This window comes from Notamacropus eugenii, chromosome 1 (genome assembly GCF_028372415.1).
Source record: "Notamacropus eugenii isolate mMacEug1 chromosome 1, mMacEug1.pri_v2, whole genome shotgun sequence".
In the NCBI taxonomy this organism is placed as follows: Eukaryota; Metazoa; Chordata; class Mammalia; order Diprotodontia; family Macropodidae; genus Notamacropus; species Notamacropus eugenii.
The window spans coordinates 464,643,849-464,665,700 of NC_092872.1; the positions used below are offsets into that span (position 1 = coordinate 464,643,849).

General features: G+C 43.1%; 1 protein-coding gene across 6 annotated transcripts in view; it reads right to left on the minus strand.

Annotated features, from left to right (window-relative positions):
- Nucleotides 1-21,852, minus strand: part of ZNF423 (zinc finger protein 423) — a 417,541-nt gene that overhangs the window by 174,376 nt on the left and 221,313 nt on the right. Inside the window, exon 1 of one of the 6 annotated variants that reach the window (XM_072632161.1) lies at nt 3,616-3,803. The exons of the other annotated variants lie outside the window; for them this stretch is intronic. Coding sequence (XP_072488262.1) covers nt 3,616-3,712 — 97 coding nt within the window. The 5' untranslated portion in view covers nt 3,713-3,803. Of the gene's footprint in view, nt 1-3,615; nt 3,804-21,852 lie in introns of those variants that run through there. 6 annotated transcript variants of the gene reach the window in all.

Genomic DNA, 21,852 nt, shown 5'->3' on the forward strand with positions numbered 1-21,852 from the left:
ATAGACAAATACAAGCTGTTATTATTTCTAGTAATAGCAGAATTCTAATTCAGGAGTTTACATTGAACCTGATATGGGCTCTTGGGGTAGTCTCTGCAAATGGATGAGAGACAAGCCCACTTGGCCTGCCAAGACAGGACCCTCCCTGTACTGCAAAGATCAGTGACTTTAGGATCAGCGTCCAATTTATAACTGCTAACAATAACAGCTTGTAATTTATAACAGCTAACAATAGTAGCTTACAATTTATAATAGCTAATAGTAAGTTTGCATTTCTATAGCGTTTTCAGTTTGAAAAGCACTTAAATATTATCTCCTTTGATCCTCACAGGAACCCTGGAAGGTAGGTGCTAGTATTATCCTCATTTTATAAGTGAGGAAACTGAGGCAGGCAGCAGACAAGTGAATTGTCACACAGATAGCATTTGAAGTTGGATTTTAACTCAGGACTTTCTGACTCCAAGTACAGCCCTATCCACTATGCCCTCTAACTGATATTTCTATTTCAATGAGAGGTATGAGAAAGTATTTATTTATTGTAGGAGGGGAGGGAATTAGTTTTCTTCTATTAGGGGAGGAGAAGGGTATTTATATATCATATCCTTGATTTATGAACTATAGTAGGAGGTAACTAAGCCAAAGTGGTTAGAAAGGTGCATTTGGAGTCAAGAAATTCTGAGTTCCTATCTTACCACTAACACACAATGGATGTGCAACCGTAGGTAAGTCACTGAACAGCTCACTGCTCCAGGCAACTCTTTAGGATCCTGAGCTGGAAAGAGACTGGCAGCTTGTACTAGTAGAAATTGTTTCTTCAGAGGGGCAATCCCCCTAGAACTGGAGAAATCACAGATCCCCTCCCTATTCTAGCATTCCAAATGGTGGCTTCTCACTTTCACAAGATAATCTCTGTCTCCTTTTTACCCTCCTGCCTCCTCTTTACCTCTGACAGGCTAGAGTGAATGTAACTGTTATTGTGGCTTCCTGAAGTAAGTAGATAAACCAGATTTTCATCCAATCCCTAGACATCTGTTCCTAGTCTCTGATTCACCAGAGACACTGACTGCCCACCACACGCTTGCCCCACTTGACTAGCTTAAGTATACCTGTTGGAAGCTCCAAATACAGGTGCCCCTCCCACCTCAAATAATAGATACACTCCCTCCTAGCTAAGTGTAAAATGATTTCTAAAAATCCAATGGTACTCCCACTTAACTTTAATGACATCGTCCAAAGTGCTTTACTCTCCTAATTCATTCTCAGAATCATTACTGTTGCGAATGAAGGATGAACAACTCTCCCAAGGTAGAATGTGTAAATATGAACACCGAATAGGGACTTTAATAATAAACTAACTGACAACGTAGCACTTTTAGGTTACTGAAAAGCCTTTTACACATACTGGCTCATTTGAGCCTTACAACAACTTTGTGAAATGAGTACCACCAGGTATTATTAGCCCCATTTTACAGATGAGCAAACTGGGATGGGGAACACAGATTGTTCCCATCCAAACATTACCTCTGGGCCTGATAGAGGCAAACCTGGAAGCTAAACCTTGCAGACTGTCCCTGTCTCTATACTGTTCCTAATGGTTTATTTAACAGATGGCTGCTGTCTCCATTAAGGGGTACTTTGCACATCAAAATGGTGCTTGTTGAGCCTGGTGACTTGATGTGCGGAACTGCGCTTACATTCATTCTTTTAATTGCTGGGTCTTTTAAAACACATTCTAATGTGCTAACAACCTCAAATGAAAACAATTATATAAATTATTTAGTTGAAAACAAAATTATATATAACATGTACATGTCTGGTTGATCTCTACTAACATTAGGTAAAATGATTTTTTTTCAATAAATCAAATCTAATTTCCATAATTATTTACATAAGAATTTCAAAGGTACTTTTAATGGTGGGTGAGATCATGAGTCACCAAAGACACATGAGTACATGGCACAGAGAAGGAAAAAGAATGATTTCTACTCTAAGTACTCAGAAAAGCCGAGATGTCTTGGAAATCAGAAGGCGGGGATTCAGGGTCTGACACTGCTATTTAGTACCTGTGTGACCTTAGACAAGTCACTTAGCCTCTCTAGGTCTCATCTATAAAATGGGGGTGTTAGATTAACTCTAAATCCCTCAAAGATCCAAATATATAATCCTATGAATAGGAGAGGGATTGTCAGAATAACTCCATCACTGTTGCAGCATAGGATGTTTTGAGATCACTGTAATCAGAATTTATTGTTTATGATGCCTGGATTCAATAAATGAACCCTCTCTCATTTCTTCCCTTCCCTTCCTTTTCTTGGGAAGTCCCACTGCAGGGTCTAAATAGAGAGAGAAAGAGGAAAGAAGGGAGGGGGAATAAGAAGGGGAGAGGGAGAGAGTGAGAAGAGGAGAGGGAGAGGGCAGAGAGAACATGGGGAAGGTTGGTCCTTCTCTACCTATCTAGAGGAAACCAAGCATCCCCAGAACAGCCAAAAGCAGAATAAAGAAATCTATAGCACCCCTACAGCAGGGCTTAGAGTCAGATGCTAGACCCTTTGACCAAAGTTAGGATGTGATAACCCAAGCACAGCCCCAGCCAGCCCAGGCCCAATGTCCTACCCGTAAAAGGTTGGAGCCCTCAGACAGAAGGCAGGAGTTCGCCTTTCACCTTGAAGACACAGCCAGCGTGACCTCAACAAATATATAAGCAGTCTGCACTGCTCTATCCCTTAGACAAATTTACTTAGTGCTGAAATTGAAAATGCAATTGAGCCTTAGTTTTATTGCAGAAATTAAACAGACCAAGAAAAAAAAACCCACCCCACATTTAATTTACTGGAGTGTTTGCTATGGTTAAATTCTTGAAGAGGGCAACTCAGTGGGGGGCAGGAAGAAGGACAAACCCCAGGCAGTTTGGAAAGAGCCAAGCAGGATAATAAGGTCTCCCAAGATTCCCTCCTCCTTCCACTTCACAGCCTGTCCAGGGCTGGGCAAAACTTTTCCTAAAAAAAAAAAAAAAAACCCAAGCCCCCAAACCCCAAGATTGAGTTTGATAGGTTTTATGGTTTTTTCACCACTTGGGAAAGAGGGAAGGAGGAGGGGAAAAGTTGGAAATAACACCTCATTAAATAATCTTCATCAGGCTTCAACAAATGACACAGTGAGGGTTGGTAGGACGGATGCTCTGCTCAACTCAGGATAAACGAAATGCTTTCAGGGTTGAATCACTGTTTTTCTTTACTCCCCTTGGAAATGCAGCAGAACCCCTATTCTGTGGTGCTCCGTGGACTTGGGACTGAAAACAGCTGCACTCTAATTACATGTAAAGTGTACCAAAACATCCCTTTTATCACAGACTGTAAATCTGTTAGCATCTGTCTCTCCTTTGTTTCTTCCACAAGATACAAGCTTGTTTCTACATTTTTCTCACCTGTAGCGGTGATTAAAATTCATTATAAATGAAAGGAGTGAACAGTAAAACAAGTTCCTCTGTGTACAGTTCTAAACTCAAATTAGAAACAGCTGTTTGCTAATTCATGCAGTGATGTTTTGTCGTGCTCTGTGAATCAATAATAACTCACCCTATTGCTGCAGAAATTTTAGAATAATCCATATATTTACCTTGGTGGTTGATTCCCCAAGTGGGATTGCCAGGATAGAACTTCAGACCTCTTTCACAGGGGTAGGAGAGACTGACAAGGATGGGGTGTGGATTCATTCAGTCTCTCCTCCCAGTGGGAGGGGGCCCGGCCTGGAGTCACTCAGCTCCTCCCTCCCCCTTACCGAGCCAAAAGAAATAATGACAAATAAGAAGGGCTCTATAGAACCAAATGAAAACTCTGAAACTTTTCTTCCCCCATCCTCCCCAGAAACAACCCCCCTCCAAAAAAATTTAAAATCAATCCTGATTAGCCAAAATTCTGCCCACACCCTCATACTGCCAGAGAGAACAGCAAAATTAAAAATCTAACTGGTCCCCAGAACAATTTTTAAACTATTAAGGATAGGTGGAGCTTCTCTCTAAGAAACTAATCCTGTGACTGGGATTAAGCGTGTTTGGATGGTGTTTTGCCGGTCTATATGATTTTAGCCGCAGTAGCTAGAATTGCTGCAAAGTCTCTCTCTGCTTTTGTGAAACTTCAAAGGCAGGGCTTGGCAATCACTTTGCCCATTTGGAAGAAAAGTGCACGTGGCTCCCAGAGCTCAGTCCAAGCATCTCAATTCTAAACTCCCGGGTTCTGGGAACAGAAGGGCGGATTGGGAGACAAAATCTTCAATGGAGCCCTATTGTTCCCTGCATGAAGTCCAAACTCCTCTGTCTGGCTTTTAAGGCCCTCCACAATCTGTCTCCTCCTCCTCCCCAACACATACCTTGCACTGGAGTCGAGTTTGTCTCTGCACCACCCCACAAACATGCTGTGCCCATTCATTCATTCAACAAACCTAGACTGAATGCTTACTATGTCCATGGCACTGGGCTTAGCGCTGGGGAGATACAAAGAAAAGAAGAAGGCAGTCTCTGCTCTCTTATCCCCCTAGTAGGGGAGGGTAAGACATGTGCACACTACAATATACATGCTACAAAGTGGACCGTAAGACTCTCCTAAGAGGGGTGATAATTGCTAGAGGATCAGATGAGGGAGCCTTTGTTCATGTTCCCCTTGCCCAGAATGCTCTCCTGTGCCATTTACCACCCAGCTGTATTTTACAAAAATCAGTCCAAGTCTCATTTCCCCACTGTCACCTTCTATGTATGTAGGGTAGTACAGTAGAAAGAGCGTTAGGCCTGGACTCACAAATCTCACCTGACACTTCCTACCTGTGTGACACTTGGCAAGTCATGTAACTACACTGAGTCTGGGCTTCCTCCTATGTAAAATGTGGGGCACTGGCATTAAACTCAAAAAGAAACAGAGGTCATGTACATAAGGATCTTTGTGGGTCACACAGTGATTTAGTTTTAAAACATAGTATTATCTGCATGTGACTGTGTTTTTATTTATTTTTGTTAACTATATCCCAATTACATTGTAGTCTGGTTCTGGCTGTACCTGGGAGAATTATGGGCCGCTTGCCGGTGCATCTGACACCTCTGGATTAGATGACTTTGGAGGCCTCTTCATATACAATAATAAGAAGAATAGCTAGTATTTACATACGGTTTGAAAAATCCTTCATAGAGGTTAACTCATTTAATCTTCACAACTACGTGGTAAGATAAGTGCTCTGATTATGCTGATTTTACAGATAAGGATACAGAGACAGGTTATCGATTAAGTGACTTGCCCAGGGTCACACAGTTTGGGATAGGATATGAACTCAGGTTTTCCTGATTGCAGGCCCGGTGCTCCATCAACGGTGCCACCTTGCTGCCCACAATATGTAATCCTAACCACTCTGGCCCACCAGCCCATCACTGCCTCTTCATTCTATAGCCAACCCTAGCACGAAGCCATTGGACCATACCACCAAACACTTCATGAGACATTCTTCCACATCATCCACTGCTCTCTCCTTGTGTTAGACCTGCCTCTCCATGTTGGCAACAGCCAAGCCCACAGTGCCTAACAAAGGGCCTTGTCCATAACAGGCCCTTAGGAAATTTTTTGATGGATGAATTCATCCAACAAACATATTTCTTGAGCCCTTGCTATGGACAAAGACTTACCTTGGGTAGTAAAATGGTGTAGCCTCTCTTTCTGCCACATCCCTCTACCTTGTACAGACTTATCCCTGCCTATGCACTAGGAAGTCACTAGACTGCATACCTCTCTGGTCTCCAGATTCTAGAAATTTACTGTGAGTATGTGGACAAGATACATCCCCTCCCCAGGAGCTCAGCTAGGTCATGATAAAATAAAGGGTTTGGGCTAGGTGATTTAGGCTCCCTTCCAGCTCTGACATTCTATACTTTCATGATTTGGCACATTCAGGAAGCTATACCAAGTGGTGCAGTAGATAGGGTGCTGGACCTAGAGTCAGAAAGACCTGAATCCAGCCTCAGACATTTGCTTAGTTGTGTGACCCCTCAGCAAATCCTTAACCACAGTGTGCCTCAGTTCCCTCATCTAGAAAATGGGAATAATAATTGCATCGGTTTTGCCAGGTTGTTGTGGGGACAAAATGAGATCCTCTTTGTAAAGTGCTATAAAAATGCTAGCTACTGTTATTATTATATATAATCACTTATTTTTATTACATAAGTTTGCTTTCTTTTCTCTACACTGAATCACTCCAGGGCTATTGGACTTTTCTATTCAAATCTTTATGACAGACAACAAAAAAATTGGGGAATCAAATTCACTGTGTGATACTCACACTGCTCTCCACCGAACCCAGAGTGGAGGACAAGAATACTCTCCCCTTGCCTATTAAGCACCTTGCCAGCTGCAGTGGATGTTGGTAACAATTTTTACTAAGTATCCACAAACTTTCCTGCCAATTGTTCTCAGCAGGGTATGCAACCTCGGTCTTGATACATATTGTGTACTTGTTCCTTGGACAGATGAAATTTCTGCTACGCAAAGTTAGAAGAAAGGAGCGTTTAACAAAGAGCTTTGGGGTTGGGGATTTTTTCCCCTAAATGCCTACAAGATTCTAATCACTATGCCCTCAATCTTCAACTTGACCCTGACTCCACAAATGCCAGAATCTGATCCCCATTTTTATCTCTATCTTATCCTCACTTTACCAGGCTCTGCCAAGGGCAAAATTATCTTACAAGAGCTATTCAGGAGCTACATGGGAATGAGCTCTAGCCACTGAGCAACCTTCCTCCTCTGGTCCACTCCCTTGATGGATGAATGGACTGGCTTTTTACAGTAGCTCTTGTCCTGAAAACTTTTGCAAGAGATTTTGAAAACCCTATGTTGCTACTGACTTGTCTTCAATATAAAATGCTTTATCTTGATTTCTAATTCTTCTGTAAAAGACTTCAAGATATTTAAGCTTCAAGTTTCTTGGTCTAATTCTGGCCCAGCCCTGAATGGCCAGTGCTTCATAAACAAATGCTTAGCCACAGTAGGGAAGCTTTTATTTCAAGGTATCCTTTGGGGGAATCCCAGTCTCTAACTTAAAACGAAAAAAAATTGGAATTTTCAAAAGTTGTATTTTTGTAAAGCAGGACCCACCTGCACAATTAGTTTCTGAAAATATTCTTTGCTGATTAGCTATAGCAGATTCCTAACTGGAAGCAAATCTCCTCTTGAATCACACTGGCGGCCTATCTGTCCTCATCATTTAGCCAGGTAATGTTAGCTTGAACAAAACTTTTTTTTCTTCATCTCACCTGAAACACTCTCAAAATAAAAAGGTTCTTGAGAAAACATGGAAGGGGGAAATTCATCCACTGCTTCCAAATGTCTACACTTCTGCTTTCCTGCACTGATAATCTGGAGGCTGACTCTACTGTAAACAGGACAGGGCTAGGTACTCTAGAAATCAGTATCCTCTCTTTCTTTGCATGACACAGGTGTGGCTCACTCTCACTCCCTTGCCACTGTGACTCACCCATGCTCCAGAGGGATAGTCCCTAGAGACTATGGGGAGTTTCATATCCATGCCCAGACCAGCTCCTGCCCCACTACAGAGGATAGCCAATTATCCACTTTGGAAACTGTGGTTAGAGGTAACACCTGTCCACTAAAGCCTAGTTTTAACACCACATCTTTCCTCCCTGCCCCCACCTTAAAAAATCTCAGGCTTTCATCAGCTTGGAGAGCTCTCTCCCTAAGATAAGCTCCTGTTCTTGGCTGCACTTGGGTGTGAGCCCTGGGGGCGGATGCCACAGGGTCTTTAGGTTTCCTTCCCCCACACTTCATGAGCACCCCAGAGGGAGGTTACAGGTAGGGAAGAGGAGGAGACCCCTGTGTTCTGCTGGGCTTCTGCCTGAGTCATGGGATCGGGAGACCAATGTTAGCTCAAAAGCTCAGGGCTGGTTCCCAGAGCCCTATGGGAACCAACTACAGGTCCCTATAGGATTTCAAAACTCAAAACTAATCAACACCTGGTGCTGGTACCCAAAGCAGGTGATATAGGTCATACCCAGATAGATTCTCAGGGACCACTCCCTTCCAACCTCCCTCCCAGGCTGAGAACAAAGGGTCTTTTTTTTTTCCTATGCCCAGATTTCTCATCTTGAAAACACTAGCAAAAGAATCAAAAGAAATCATTTCTAGTCCTAGTTCTGACACTAGTTATTTACATGATCTTGAATAAGTCAATAAACTTTTCTTGGGCTCAGTTTCTCCATCTGTCAAATGGGGACAATTACACTTCTCTACTTTTAAAAGCTTCTGTGAATTAAAAGAAATATAAATAAAAATGCTTTGAAAAATATAGTCCGGTACTTAGGGTATTATGGTTATTTTAATGCTGATTTCTTGTGTATGACTCAGCTGCAATGCAGAGGCAGTTTGGTCCAGTGGGAAGATCACTGGCCTGGATCTGGGGTCAGAGAACCTAGGTTCAAATTATGCCTCAGATACTTTGTTACTTTTGTAACCTCAGGCGAGTCAATGAACCTCCCTTGGCTTCTCAATGTTTTCATCTGTGAAACGGGGTTTGACGAATTGACCTCAGATGTTGCCCCTTCCAACTCTAGATCAAGTATTCTATGACCTCTCTTAATCAGTTCGAAGAATATGCCTTTCATTGACTGCGGTGGTTGTCTTTTGGTATATGACTGTCACTTCCGAGGTTAGAGATGCTCCCCAAATATTCCAGTGCCTTTAGCTGCCTTTTACGCATCTGTCATATGGAAATTTATCCAAAGTGTTTTCATGTGGTTATTATCATATGGTACCATCAATTGCTCTTTCTAGGATAAAATAATACTTATAATTGCTTGCCATTAAACAAAATTTTTCAGGTTTCATGGAGAAGGGAATTCCCCATAATTTTATTATGGGGTCACTTCATCTCCTCCTTTGCTGAGAAAAGAGAGGCCATCCACCATGGGCTTCTACAAAATATTTCTAACTCAACCCACATTATCTCCTCCTTAGTACCATTTCTCAGGCATTCTCCTCTCTTCAACATCTTCTTAGACATTGGCTCCTTCTCCATCACCTGTACCTGCTGCTTTCTAGATCTTTAAGATCTTTAAAAGATCTTTAACTCTAGATCTTTTGACTGAATCTAAATTTTAAGGAACAAATCCTTAAGGATTCAAAAAGTGGCACTTATGGATCTAGAAGACCACATGTGACCTTAAAGCTGCAGGTTCCCCACCCCTGATTTATACACATACCCAGGTTTCCCTCATTCTTAAAAGGCCTTCACTCAACTCCGAATTTTCACAAGGAAATTTTGCATCACATTTAGAATAGAGGAGTCTGGACACCATCCCAGAGGACAAAGAAAAACAGACTCCAGGAACCACAATGCAATTGTTAGGGCAGATTCCCACCTATGCAAAGAAAGAGTGAAATTAAGTTCATTCCTATTTAAACCAATGCTAATAACTAGTTATCAATAATAATAATAATAATTAGTTGTTTCTTCATATCTGGCATTCAAGAAGTCTAATTGGGGATAGGGGGAGGGCAGAGAGAAGGTAAAACCTATACAGCAATCCTCTGCTTTGGTGACAGGGCTGAAAGTAAGCTTGGAGCCAACCCCTCCCTCCAATAAAATCTGCATAATATCATGTTAGATTTTGAAGAGACCTTAGAGATCATCTAAGTCAACTCCTTGATTTTACAAGGGAAGAAACTGAGGCCCTAGAGATGATAAGTGACCTACCCAAAGTCACAGGGGAAGGCTCATTCAACTCTTAATGAAACAGACTGAGCTGACATAGTGTCAAAGTGAGTTCAAACCTCATAGACTCACAGACTGTCAGACCTGGAAGAGACCTCAGAGACTGCTTTTTCCAACTGCCTTATTTTACAAAGAAAGAAACAGATTCAGAGTTAGTGTCAGAGCAGCGACTAGAACGAAGTTCTCCAGACCCCTGGCTAGCATTCTACACCAGGTTGTTGAAACATGGCCTCTCTTAGGGGCTCTGGTCCTTCCAGAACAGCAGACCCTGCTCACATAACTCAATAAAAGAGGCTAAGCAAGGAGAGGACTCTGGTCCTTCCAGCTACATCACAACCACCATTCTAACCACCTCACCTTGGGGAAGGTTTAAGCGCAGTTTGGAAGATAGAAAAAGTCTTGGGGATGGGCAAGACAAAAAAGAAAAAGTCCCAAGAAGCCATGGTTCCCTCTGTAGCCTTGGAATATTTCCAAGCTAACTCCCCTTTTCCTTTACAGATAATATTATGAATCTTAGGCCACAGAACATAAGTGACTTGCACAAGGCATAATCAATATTTAAATATCAGTCCTCTGAATCAAAATGCAGTATCTCATCACAGCCAAAACCATTTGGAAAAGCCAGTTGGGAAGCAATGTGCCTAAAAACATTTTCCCCCCATCTGAATTTAAAGAGCATATATCTTGGTGAGGGATGGCCCATTGGCACAGCAGAAAGAGCACTAGCCTGGACTTGAGAAGACCAAGTTCAAATCTGGCCTCAGAGACTTCTTAGCTGTGTGACCCTGGGCAAGTCACTATTTGCCTCAGACTCCTCATCTGTAAAAAGGAAATAAACAACCTCCCAGGGTTGTTGTAAGAATCAATTGACAAACTGACAATAAGTTATAAAACAGCATAATGCCTGGCACATAGGAAGCACTCTATAAATGTTGGTGATGATTACTATTATTTTATTTTACTGGAACGTGTGTGAAGTATCCCCCTCCAAGCCCAACCACCAGGCTCTAGGAATTAGGATGGTTCAGGAAGCTTCAATTGGACAGAAAAGGTACACATGTTTTCAAGAAGGGGTGGCTCAAGTGCTCTCTCCCTTTCCCCTTCTCTGGTTGATCATGGGAGAGGAGTATTTCCTGAGCAGTTTCTGGCCCTAGGCTGTCCTCTCCCCCTGGACTTTGGGGTAGGCCCCAGGTCTGGGCGAAGCCTTTCTCTAAACCCTAGCAAAGGCTTAAGTCCCACTCTCCCCAACCTTTGCCATAGGAATCCCAAAATCAAACAAGTAGCTACCTAACTAGGAGAGCTGCTGCTTTTCCACGATGCAAACACCTATTCTGTCTGGCTACAACTTGACCCCTGTTCTACTACCAAGGTCCCACTCCTGCCTTCAAGGAAAATAAATATTTGTCAGTGTTCCTTTAAATTTTCCATCCTAAGGGCAAACCTCACTCCCTGGACTCCAATCCCTGTGACCCAGCCCCTGTTATGACTGACTTGACCCTAACAGTCATTCAAGTCCTCTTAGACTTCTCTTCCCAACCAAACTCTCAGTCAGGGTCATCTAGACAAGTTATCCTCATCTCCTCACATTCTCATTCATTTCTTAAGCCCTAATAATCTGACTTCCAGCCTCACCATTCTAGTGAAACGGCTCTCTCTTAATCTACCAATAGATCTCAACTACAAAATGCAATGGCCTTTTTTAATACCATTCTATGAATCTAGGAAGTGCAAAGGATAGAGTGTTAGCCCTGGAGTCAAGAGGACCTGCGTTTCAATCCAACCTCTGAAACTTACTAGCTGCGTCCCATTGGGCAAGTCACTTAACCCTGCTTGCCTCGGTTTCTTCATCTGTAAAATGAGCTGGAGAAGACAATGGCAAACTACGCAAATATCTTTGCCAGGAAAACCTCAAATGAGTCAGACACAACTAAAACACCTGAACAACAACAACATATCATCTTGGCAGTTTTTAACACTGCTGATCACCCCCTTCTCTTATGTGTTCTTTCCCCTCATGGCTTTCATGCCACTGCTCTCCTGCTTACCCTTTCAGCTTTCTTTGATGGAATATCATTATGCTTCTGTCAACTAAGTAGGCCTTGGGGTAACCGTAAAGGCTCTGTCCTGGGCCTTGTCTATAAACACTCCCTTCTTCAGCTCCCATAGGTTCAAGTATCATCTCCATGCATCTGACTCCCAAATCTATTTATCTAGCGCTAATCTCTCTTAAATTCCAGCCCTGCCTTACCAGCTGCCAGTAGGCACACCTCCACCTAGATAGACTACAGGGACCTTGAACTTAAAACATCTATAAAACAGAAGTCATTACATTTCCCCAAAAATCTATCTTTCCACCAAATTTCTCTATTTCTTTTGAGAGCACATCAAGACTTGGAGTCACCTAGGTTTTCAAACTCAGAGTAATCTCCTCTCAACCCACTATATACTGAGAAAGTCTTATCAGTTCTACCTCCATAACATCTCCCATCTCTGTCCCTTTCTCTCTACCCACACGAACTCTACCCTAGCTTGGCCCTTCATCATTTGTTACAAGGCCTGGAGAAGTCTCCTTATGGGTCTCCTGGCTTCCCCTCTCTCCAATCCATCTTTCACCTGGATACTAAATTGATATTCCAAAAACATAGATCAAAATTCTTCAGTGGCATCTAATTGCCTCAAGATGAGAAAACAAATTCCTCATCCTGGCATTTAAAGCCTTCCACAATATGGCTCTCACTACCCCTTTTCCAGTGGGATTTCATATTACTCCTCCATAGTGTCTACCTTTGTAACCTTAAACAAATTACTCCTCCTCTTCTAGGTTTCAGCTGTCTCAAAAGGAAAAGGAGACCAAAACTACTGCATCACCAGCCTTATACAACTGCAGTAAGGAAAGCACTTTGTAAACCTTGGAACAGTAGAAAAAAGTGAATTATTCCTATCTCCCATTTGTGTGTCCCCCCAATGTCTAAAACATTACCAATCTTAAGTTTTTCAAAGATTGTGAAGCAGCTTTGTTGCTCTAAACTCAGCATTCCTGCTCTCACTAACAAAGATGTCACCCAGAACCTCACCCAGATCCCATTACCATAGGGGGCAGCTGGAGTGGGCAGGGCCGGTCCCATTCAACTCCAAAGATTTTCCAAGAAAAAAAGAATCATTTTGCCACAGCAGCTGAAGTGTTCCAGTCAGCGCCACAGGCTACTCTGTGGGGCTCCCTCACCCTTTATACTCATCCAAATCTACAACTCAGCAGAGAAAATTTCCATTTCCCCGGATTTTCGTGTTTTCTGCCTAGAGAAAAATTGCGATACTAAGCTTCATTGCTAAGCTTTCAAGCCTAAAGTGTTATTAGAACCAGTAGTAGAAAAAGAAATAAAAGCATCTTGTTAAAATACAGAAAAGTAGTCAATTCCAACCACTCAGCCTGATCTGAGGGGCAAAGGAAGCATCTTCCAAGTTCCAAGCTAGTCTTGACCTTGTTTGGGTAAAATCCGTAGTTCTCTCAGTCATTAGAGCTGAGGTGGGATGGTTAGGCATAGGAACCACTGGATTTAGAGCTAGACCTTGAAGAACTGAAGCCCTCATTTCGCAGAGAAAGAAGCTAAGAACAAGAGAGGGAGGGTGACTTACCAAGGTGATACAGCAGCAAGGAACTGGAATTTGAACCCAGAGCCTGTGAAACTGTTAGCTTGGGGAAAAAGAATACTCAAGTGGGGACACAAAACATGACTAATCTGTAGAACAGAAATAGATATTAGACACGTTCTCTTTGATTCAAGGGCAGATATGTGAGTAATGAATAAAAGGTGCCAAGAGGCAGATTTAGATTCAAGGCAAGAAAAAACTTGGGGCAGAGACTAGGCTTGGAATCAAAAAGACTCATCTTCAGGAGTTCAACTCCAGCCTCAGACACTTACTAGCTGTGTGAGCCAAGTCACTTAACTATTTGCCTCAGTTTCCTCATCTGTAAAATAAGCTGGAGAATGAAATGGCAAATCACTCCAGAATCTTTGCCAAGAAAATCCCAAAACAAACTCACAAAGAATCTGACACAACTGAAACAACAAGGAAAAACTTAACAATTACTGCTTAAAATCCTGGTCTAAATATAAATAGCCTACAGTTAAATTTTCAGTGTATAAATTTATACCTCAGAACAAGCAAATGTTACAAACCAGGACATGGCTTATTGTTTTTCTGAGTGGCAACACTAAAGAAAGTGATGGAGAAAATGTTCATAATGGATATTAAACTTTACTAAAAGTATGTCCTATACAGATCTTTTTTTTTTTTTGAAGAGTCAGTTGTTAAACATTTAGAGCAAGCCAAATGGAATGGCTACCTTCAGAGCTGGCGAGCTCTTGTTTGCTCATTCTTCCAAGGAAAGCTGGATGATCCATTTCTCAGATATGAACAGAACCAGGGAACCTCCCAGGTAACTTCCATCTCTCAAATTCTATGATTCTGCAACTATACATCCAGAGATTGTTTCTACTGTTACCAGCATGGCTTTAGGGGGAAAATGGAGGGTTCTGTGAGAATACCAAGAAAACCACGGAATTAAATAGGAAGAGGGCAGGTTATGCACAGTTTTAGAAGCTGGGGGGATTTCATATTTAATCCTAGAGGTAATAGGGAGCCATTGTAGCTTAATGAGGAGGGAGTGATAAGGTTAGAACTATACCGTAAGAAGACCACTTTAACAGGTAAGTGGAAAAGGGAGAAATTTGAGGCAGGGAGACCACAAGAAGATTACTGCAACAGTCCAGGTACTAATTTTTAAGCCTGGAAGAGGGCAGGTCAAAGACAGTATCGTTAACCATTTTTCCACACAAGGTTTAGATAGACATGTATTTGTCTGTGCTTCTTCCAATATGGATGGAACTTCTCTAATGAATTTAATCACATAATTGTGTTTATTAGAAATGTGATGTATCTAATTTCCTCATTAGATGAGAAGGAAAAGGAGGGTAGGACCCACACCTTATCTATAATTCTGTAAATACCTACTAGATATTTAATCCTCCCAAAATCCCTCTTCCCTATTTTTCTTTAGACTTGGGTCAAACAAGGTTGAAAATAGCAAGAAAAAACAGGAAACCAGCAACACAATAGGTAAGGAGGAAAAGGTGTAGATGCTAGGAGAATGTAAATTGTAGCAATGAGTGTTTCTCTCCTCCTGAGTACTTATCATGGTACGACTGTATTTCTTTTGGTCTTAAAATATATGTGTAAGTCATCTTTTTTAATTTATACGTACTCGATGGAGACACTTGACCAATGTAAGCTAAGAGAACTGCATGGGTCCTTGCCTACCCTGAGCTGACAAAGACATGCTCACAGAGAAAAAGGGGAGCATTTGAGATGTTGTATTCACACCAGCTGCTTCAGGTCTGGACAGCCACATACCCCAGACCTCACACTGTGCCCTCTATTGGAAAGCAGAATCAGCAGTGGAGGCTGTGGGTGTGCTGGAACATGGCGGGGAGAGAGCTGCTCCCGCTGGAAGCTCAGGAGTTAATGAGCCTGACCGCTCCATCTGACCCTCGCCTGAGCACAGAGGGGTCCGCTCTGGCAAGACAGCCCCAGCAATCCCTAAGGCCTCTGCGCATTATGGCAGAATGCAATTAGTTCAGTCTCTGCGCCTACTGCATTTGTCATTTCTTTATTTTAAAGAATATCACAGAGAAAGAGAAAGTAGATACACTGTGGATGGGAGAGAGAAAGAATGCAAAGAGATAAGGAGGCTGCATCCTAAGTATATGTAAACATATTTTTTCTAGACACACCAGCCCGTAGCCTGTAATTATTTGTAACTAGCCTCAGAGAAATGGCATCAAAACAAAAGAAGGGAAGGAAAAGGGAGGAGGGGGGGTCAATAAGAAAAGGTTGGGGTAGGGGGAAGAGGAGAAACCTTCTGTTTATTCAAACCAGAGCAGAACAAATTGACAGATTTAATAAGATAATAAGCTGAGATTCCCTGCTCTTAAAGATACAGCTAGCTAACCATTTTCAGGGGCATATCTATGTTGTTGGCTGATGAAAGCCTAAGTCAGTCACTCTCTCTCCAAACACACCAGAGAGGGTCTCCTGTCGGCCACTGTTGTCTCAAACAGAGATGTGCGTGTGTGTTTTTCCCAACAGAGCCCTCCCTCTGCAGCTCATGGGGGAGGTTTTCTACTGAATCAAACTCACCATCCTCCTGACACACACATGTACACACACATAGCAAAACAGCCCCCTTTTAAGTTTTACTGGGAATGAGTAAGGAGCTATGATCCAGACCTCCAGGCTCAGCATACCTTCGGAGTAGAACCCTGGGTTCCCCTCTTACCCATCAGGCCTGTGGCTATAGAAGGATCTAATGACCTCTTGTTGGACGTCTAACCAGCTTCTAGGAACTGCCCTCCTGCTACATACATGCACCTCCTCCAGAATGTGTCTCTAAGTAATGCAGAATTAGAGCACAGATGACCCCCTAATATAAGCAAGAAGAGCCCTGTGCTAAGTAAGCACTGTAGGGAGGATGTAGAGATGAACAGGACTGGATCCCAAGGATTGTGGAACTTACAGTCCATTAGAGGAGATAAGGCACGAGCACTCACAACCAGAATACAAGGTTAGATGGGAGATGTGCCAGAAGAGAAGGACAAAGTCCTGAGGGGATTGAAAAGTTTTTCAGGTGAAAGAGAAATGAAATACACAGGGCCTTGAAGGATGGGCAGACTTCTGACAGGTAGAAATGCGAGGGTGATATTGTTCCAGGTGGAAGGAACAAGACTACAGAGGGAAGAAAAAACACAGAACAATGAAAACGGAGGACACAGATAGGGATCAGCAAGTTCAGTCTGAATCTAGGAACACAGTGGCAAATAATACTGACAAGACTGATTGAGGCCATATTGTTGAAGACATTGATTCAAACTCAGGTCCTGGGACTTCCAACTTCAGAACTCTCCCATGATGCCTCCCTTTATTTGGAGAGATGTGTGCAGGATGGCCTGGGGAGACTGGAGGAGAAGGGTATAATGTGAAGGGAGACATGCTGAAGAAAGTGGCAGGGAGAGATCACAACAGTGCACTGAAGGTCAGGTGTGTATGCATGTGAGTGTGCGTGCATGTGTGTGTGTGTGTTGCGTGTGTGTATACAGGAGAAGGAGCTGGGGATGAATATAAGGGGTGGAACTGGAAACTTTCTGCAAAGGCAGAGAAAGATCCATGGAATGAGCAGAAAAGAATATCATTCAAGGTCAAAACCTAGCTCTGCCACAAACTTCATTTGTGACTCTTCCTAAGCTACTGATCCCTTTAAGGGCCTTCTTTTCTGCATTCATAAGATCAATAATAGGACAGGAGATTGGATCTGTGGTTCCAATGCTATGGAGAATCCCGGAGGAGGAAACTCCTAACAATGTAGGTAGCAGCACCTTGTCTTTAACTTAAAGAGACTTTGAGATGCCCAGAGAAAGGAGAGGCTAGTAGGCCTGCTCAAAGTGGCGGAGTCAGTGACAGGGGCAGCACCTGAACAGGAGTCTTACTGACTCCAAGGGACGTGCTCTCTCCCCTATTCCATAGCACTTCTCAGTTAATTAATGATAAAATTAATGGTGGTAATAATAATAGATAACATGTGTACAGACTTTGGGTAGCTAGATGGCACAGTAAGAGTGCTGGATCTGGAGTCAGGAAGACCTGAGTTCAAATCTAGTCTCAGATACTTACTAGCTGTGTGACCCTAGGCAAGTCACTTAACCCTGTATGCCTCAGTTTCACATGAAAATGAGCTGGAGAAGGAAATGGCAAACCACTCCATCTTTGCCAAGAAAATCTGGGATCACGAAGTGCTGGGCACCACTGGAAAACAACTGATCAATGAACATAGCACTTTAAGCCTTGCATACAGTATCTCTTTTGACCTACATTCTATAACCCTATGAACATAGGAATTACTATTATCCCTATCTTACAGCTAAGGAAACTTGAGGACTTGCCCAGGGTCACACAACTAATAAATATCAAGTGTAGGATATGAACCCCAGTCTTCCTGATCTCATGTCCATCTCTTCATCCATTACATCTTTCTAATATAATTTAGGAATTATAATATAATTTATAATTATCTTATAATAGATACGGGTGAAGGAAAATCTTCAATGCCTCAGGAGTTGCAATACAAATTCACAGAATCAGGGGAAGGTTTAAACACAGAAATCATATAGATGTGTTCCAATACAATTCCTAAAAATAAAAATAAGAAAAGCAGGCATTTCTAGATGTGAGTCTTTTGCATCTCTCTCCCTCTAATGACAATATCATCATCATCATCATCATCTTGTGTCCAAATGAATGGAAGCAACAGATGAGAAAGAGAAAAGTGACTTCCTTATCTTTCTCACACATTAGTAAGCATCAGAGCCAAGATCAAACATAGGTCTTAGGACCACAGAGCCAACCCTCTTTCCACTGTACCATGCTGCCTCTTAGGGAGACGCCCCCGACTCTCCTGTAGAGTAAGGTAAGAAGGCTGTTCTGGGAAGTTCATTCCGATTTTTGATAAGCTACTATGCCTCCCCAAAGTCTCCCAATCCATCTACAGGGCTTCCCAAGATTGACTGCCACCTCCTCTTGGTTTTCCAAAGTCAAGAGTAAGAGAATTTCCACATGACTGGAAACTAGAGAACAAAATCTCATCACTTAGGCCTCAACCTTGGCAGGTTACCCAGAATGGCTGGGCAAAAAAGGATGCATTTCTTCTTCAACACCAACTCTGTAGACCAAGCCAAGCTGGCAAAATAGAAAGAACACTGGGTTTAAGGGGACCTGCATTAAAATCTAGGCTCTGCCAGTAACGACTTTGATGACCTTGGACAAGTCACTTTAACTCTCTGGGCCGTAGTTTCTGCAGGTGTAAAACAGCCCTTTGAGATCAGCCTAATTCTATGGAGCCGTTTTAGATGACCTCCTTCTAGATCTTACAAGCCAAAGGGGAAGACTGAAAAATGTTATGCAGTATGCCACTAATGAACCTAAACAGTTCAATCTGATAAATGTTTTGGTTATTTTCAGTGAATTGATTTTTTCATTTCTCTTTCCTTTTCTTATTTTCTGAGAGGGGAAGGCAAGGTAGTAATTGAGGTTAAGTGACTTACTTGCCCAGGATCACACAGCTAATACATACCTGTCAAGTGTCTGAGGCCACATTTGAACTCAGGTCCTCGTGACTCCAGGGCCAGTGCTCTATTCGCTATGCCACCTAGCGGCTCTGCTCTTTCTATTTTATTCCCTGTTCTAATGCAGGAGGCGAGTGTGCGTGTGACTGTGAGTGTGTGTCTGTGATGGACCTGTTTGGCAGTCTCATAAAGCCTATGGATCCCTCCTTACAATGTTCGCTGCCTACGTTCATAATTTAAAGAAGTGATAAATTTTAGTTAGAGGTTAGTGAAAACAAAGACATAATTTTTTTTTCCAATCCATGGTCACAAACCTGCTAAAAACTATTCACAAACCCCAAGTTAAGAACTCGAGGCTCTTGGGGATAGGTGGATGGGAGAAGAAGTAATATACTGGAAAATCAAAATGATGTAAAAACAAAATATATAAACTTTTGAAAAGTTATGTGGCCAACACATTTTTTAAAAAAGAAAACGAATGTGATACAAATGTCCCCAAAGCCTTGGTTTCTCAGTGTTTACAACATGCCCGCTGCTGGCTGGGCAAAGAATGATGATATTCATTTACGTAGCAAGGGCCCAGGAAGCAAGAGACTACCCCATCCCAGTCACTAAGGATAACTGGGTATGAATGCCAATACTAGATCCCTGTAGGTTTCTCCAACAGTTCTAAGATGCTGCCAGGCCCCTCACCTTCCATAAGTGGACTCTAGAGAAGTCAGATACTCCATCCACCACTACCACCCTTCTGTAGGATGCCTTACCTCTCTGCACTGCATGCCAGAAACGTTAGGCAGTATTATTACACCAGCCAAAATAGCTATTAACCCAGTAGCCAATAATAACACGTTATCCTATCAATTTGCTTCTTAAATACCACGTAATTACAGCACAAAAGGTAGCTTAGTTATGTAATACAAAGAAAGGAAACTCACCAATCCTCTCCCAAAATGAAGAAAGGTATTCATAATGCAAAATCCATATTCACTATAGATCCCTCCAACAACATCCCAGGGAACCAAAGCCCTAGAATCTTCCATCAAGAGACCATTTCTGACTTCTAACTAGCTCAGGTCTATAGCCTAGCATGCTCTTTACGGATCAATTTGCTGTTTAGCTGGGGTAAAGGCCATCTCTAGAAGGTAACACAGAGTGACCTAAAAAAGGAATCACCAAAGCCTCACTGTGGAGACCTGAACCTTCTTTAGCTGTGTCCAGTGCTAAGCCTGGTACCAGAACCCAGCCACTGAATGCTTTCTAACCTCACCAGACAGACAGCAGAGAGGGAAAATCTGAGCCACCAAGAAAGAAAGAAGAAAGAAAATCAAACCAAGTCAACAAGTATTAAGCGCTTACTCTATGCCAGATACGGCACAGAATCAGTGGGAAGAGGACCCACACGTCACCAAGACTGGGCTGGCAAGGGGAAGAGTGAACAATACTTTCCCACAGCTTAGAAGCCAAAGAGTGAGTGGACAGAGAGGTGAGAACAAGAGGGGCTGGAGGGACAAAAAGAAAAAAAATGAAGGGGAAAGAATGTAGGGAGGGCCTAGCAGGAGAAGGAATGAAGAAGGTAGCTCTGGGAGAGTTGAAGTTATATTGAGAAAAAGGAAAGAGAAACTTTCAAAAAAAAATATTCCAAACTCAAACCTGAAGGTGTTCCAGAGACCATTGCTAAGGGGAAAAAAAAAAAGACACGCTCACCCAAGGTCACACCCGGTGAGGCTGGGCAGCGTCCCTCGCACCCGCCGCCCCTGAAGGGCTGAGGTATCCTCAGGCTGGGGAAGGGAAGGCAGCAAGATGGTTTCTGCCTGATGGGTCGCTCCTTTAAGGGGCCAGTCCCGTGTTCCATTCACATCCCTGGAAAACATTTTTTTCCTCCTTCTGGATTTGATTCCCCTCTGAGGAAACATTCTGCTTCCCAACAAACCAGGAGTTTATAATGCAACACTTGGCTGTCAGAAGGCATGACTTCTGCTCTATTCATTCTTTCCCCTGCCAGATCTGGCTCGGGATTTCTACCTCCTCCCCACCCCCACCCATACCCCTTCATCTTACCTTTCCCCCCTCCTCCCCTAGCCTTCCTGAGGTGAGCCTCTTCTGCAGGGGAAAGTTTAATCGAGTGGCAACAGCCGAAATTGAATCCCTCTATTCACCCATGGGCCAGCGGTGTCACTGGCAAACTGCTGGGGAAATCTATTCACACTGCCCTACGAGTGACCTCAGCTCCGGGACACGTCCCCACCCTATCCACTGGGGATAGGATGGGCTGAGGTCTCTCTGCTAGCTCAGCCACTTGGTATTGTCTCTGGTTCTAGAGGATAGAAAGAAAAGGGGGGAGAAAAGGAGGAAGGTTTAAGAAAGGAGGTAGTGGAAGGGGTGGGAGGGGAGAGGATTGGAGAAAAGGCCAAGTGTAGAAATCTCAAGCCATTTGTCCAGATGTTGACCCAGTTCGGAGCTGTGGTCCACAGAGGCGGCTTCCAGGGAGGGAGATCAAACTCACTTCACTAGGGGATTCCAACAGAGACAGCTCAGAAGCAAGAGACTGTTCCAAAGCCTCCTTCCCAGCTGATGGCAAAGGAGAGAGAGAGGGAGGGAGGGAGGAGAGAATGCATCCAGGGAGGGAGGGGAGAAGGGAAAAAAGGAGACAAGAACCCACCATACACTGGGGCCCTCCCCTTGGGTGCCAGCTCCTTTGCTGCAAGAACAGGGGGCCAGGCTGGTATTTGTGGAGGGGGTGGGGGGAAAGCTGTTGGAATGGACGGGGCTGCTCTCCCCAGGCAACCCAAGGGATGGAGGGTGGGTGGGGTACCGTCTCTGGGAAAGAGCTTTCAGCAAATGGAAACAATGCTGAGGAAAACTGGCGCAGCTCAAACATGCCGATCAACTCCAGGGGAAACCAGGCTCCAGGCCCCAGACTAAC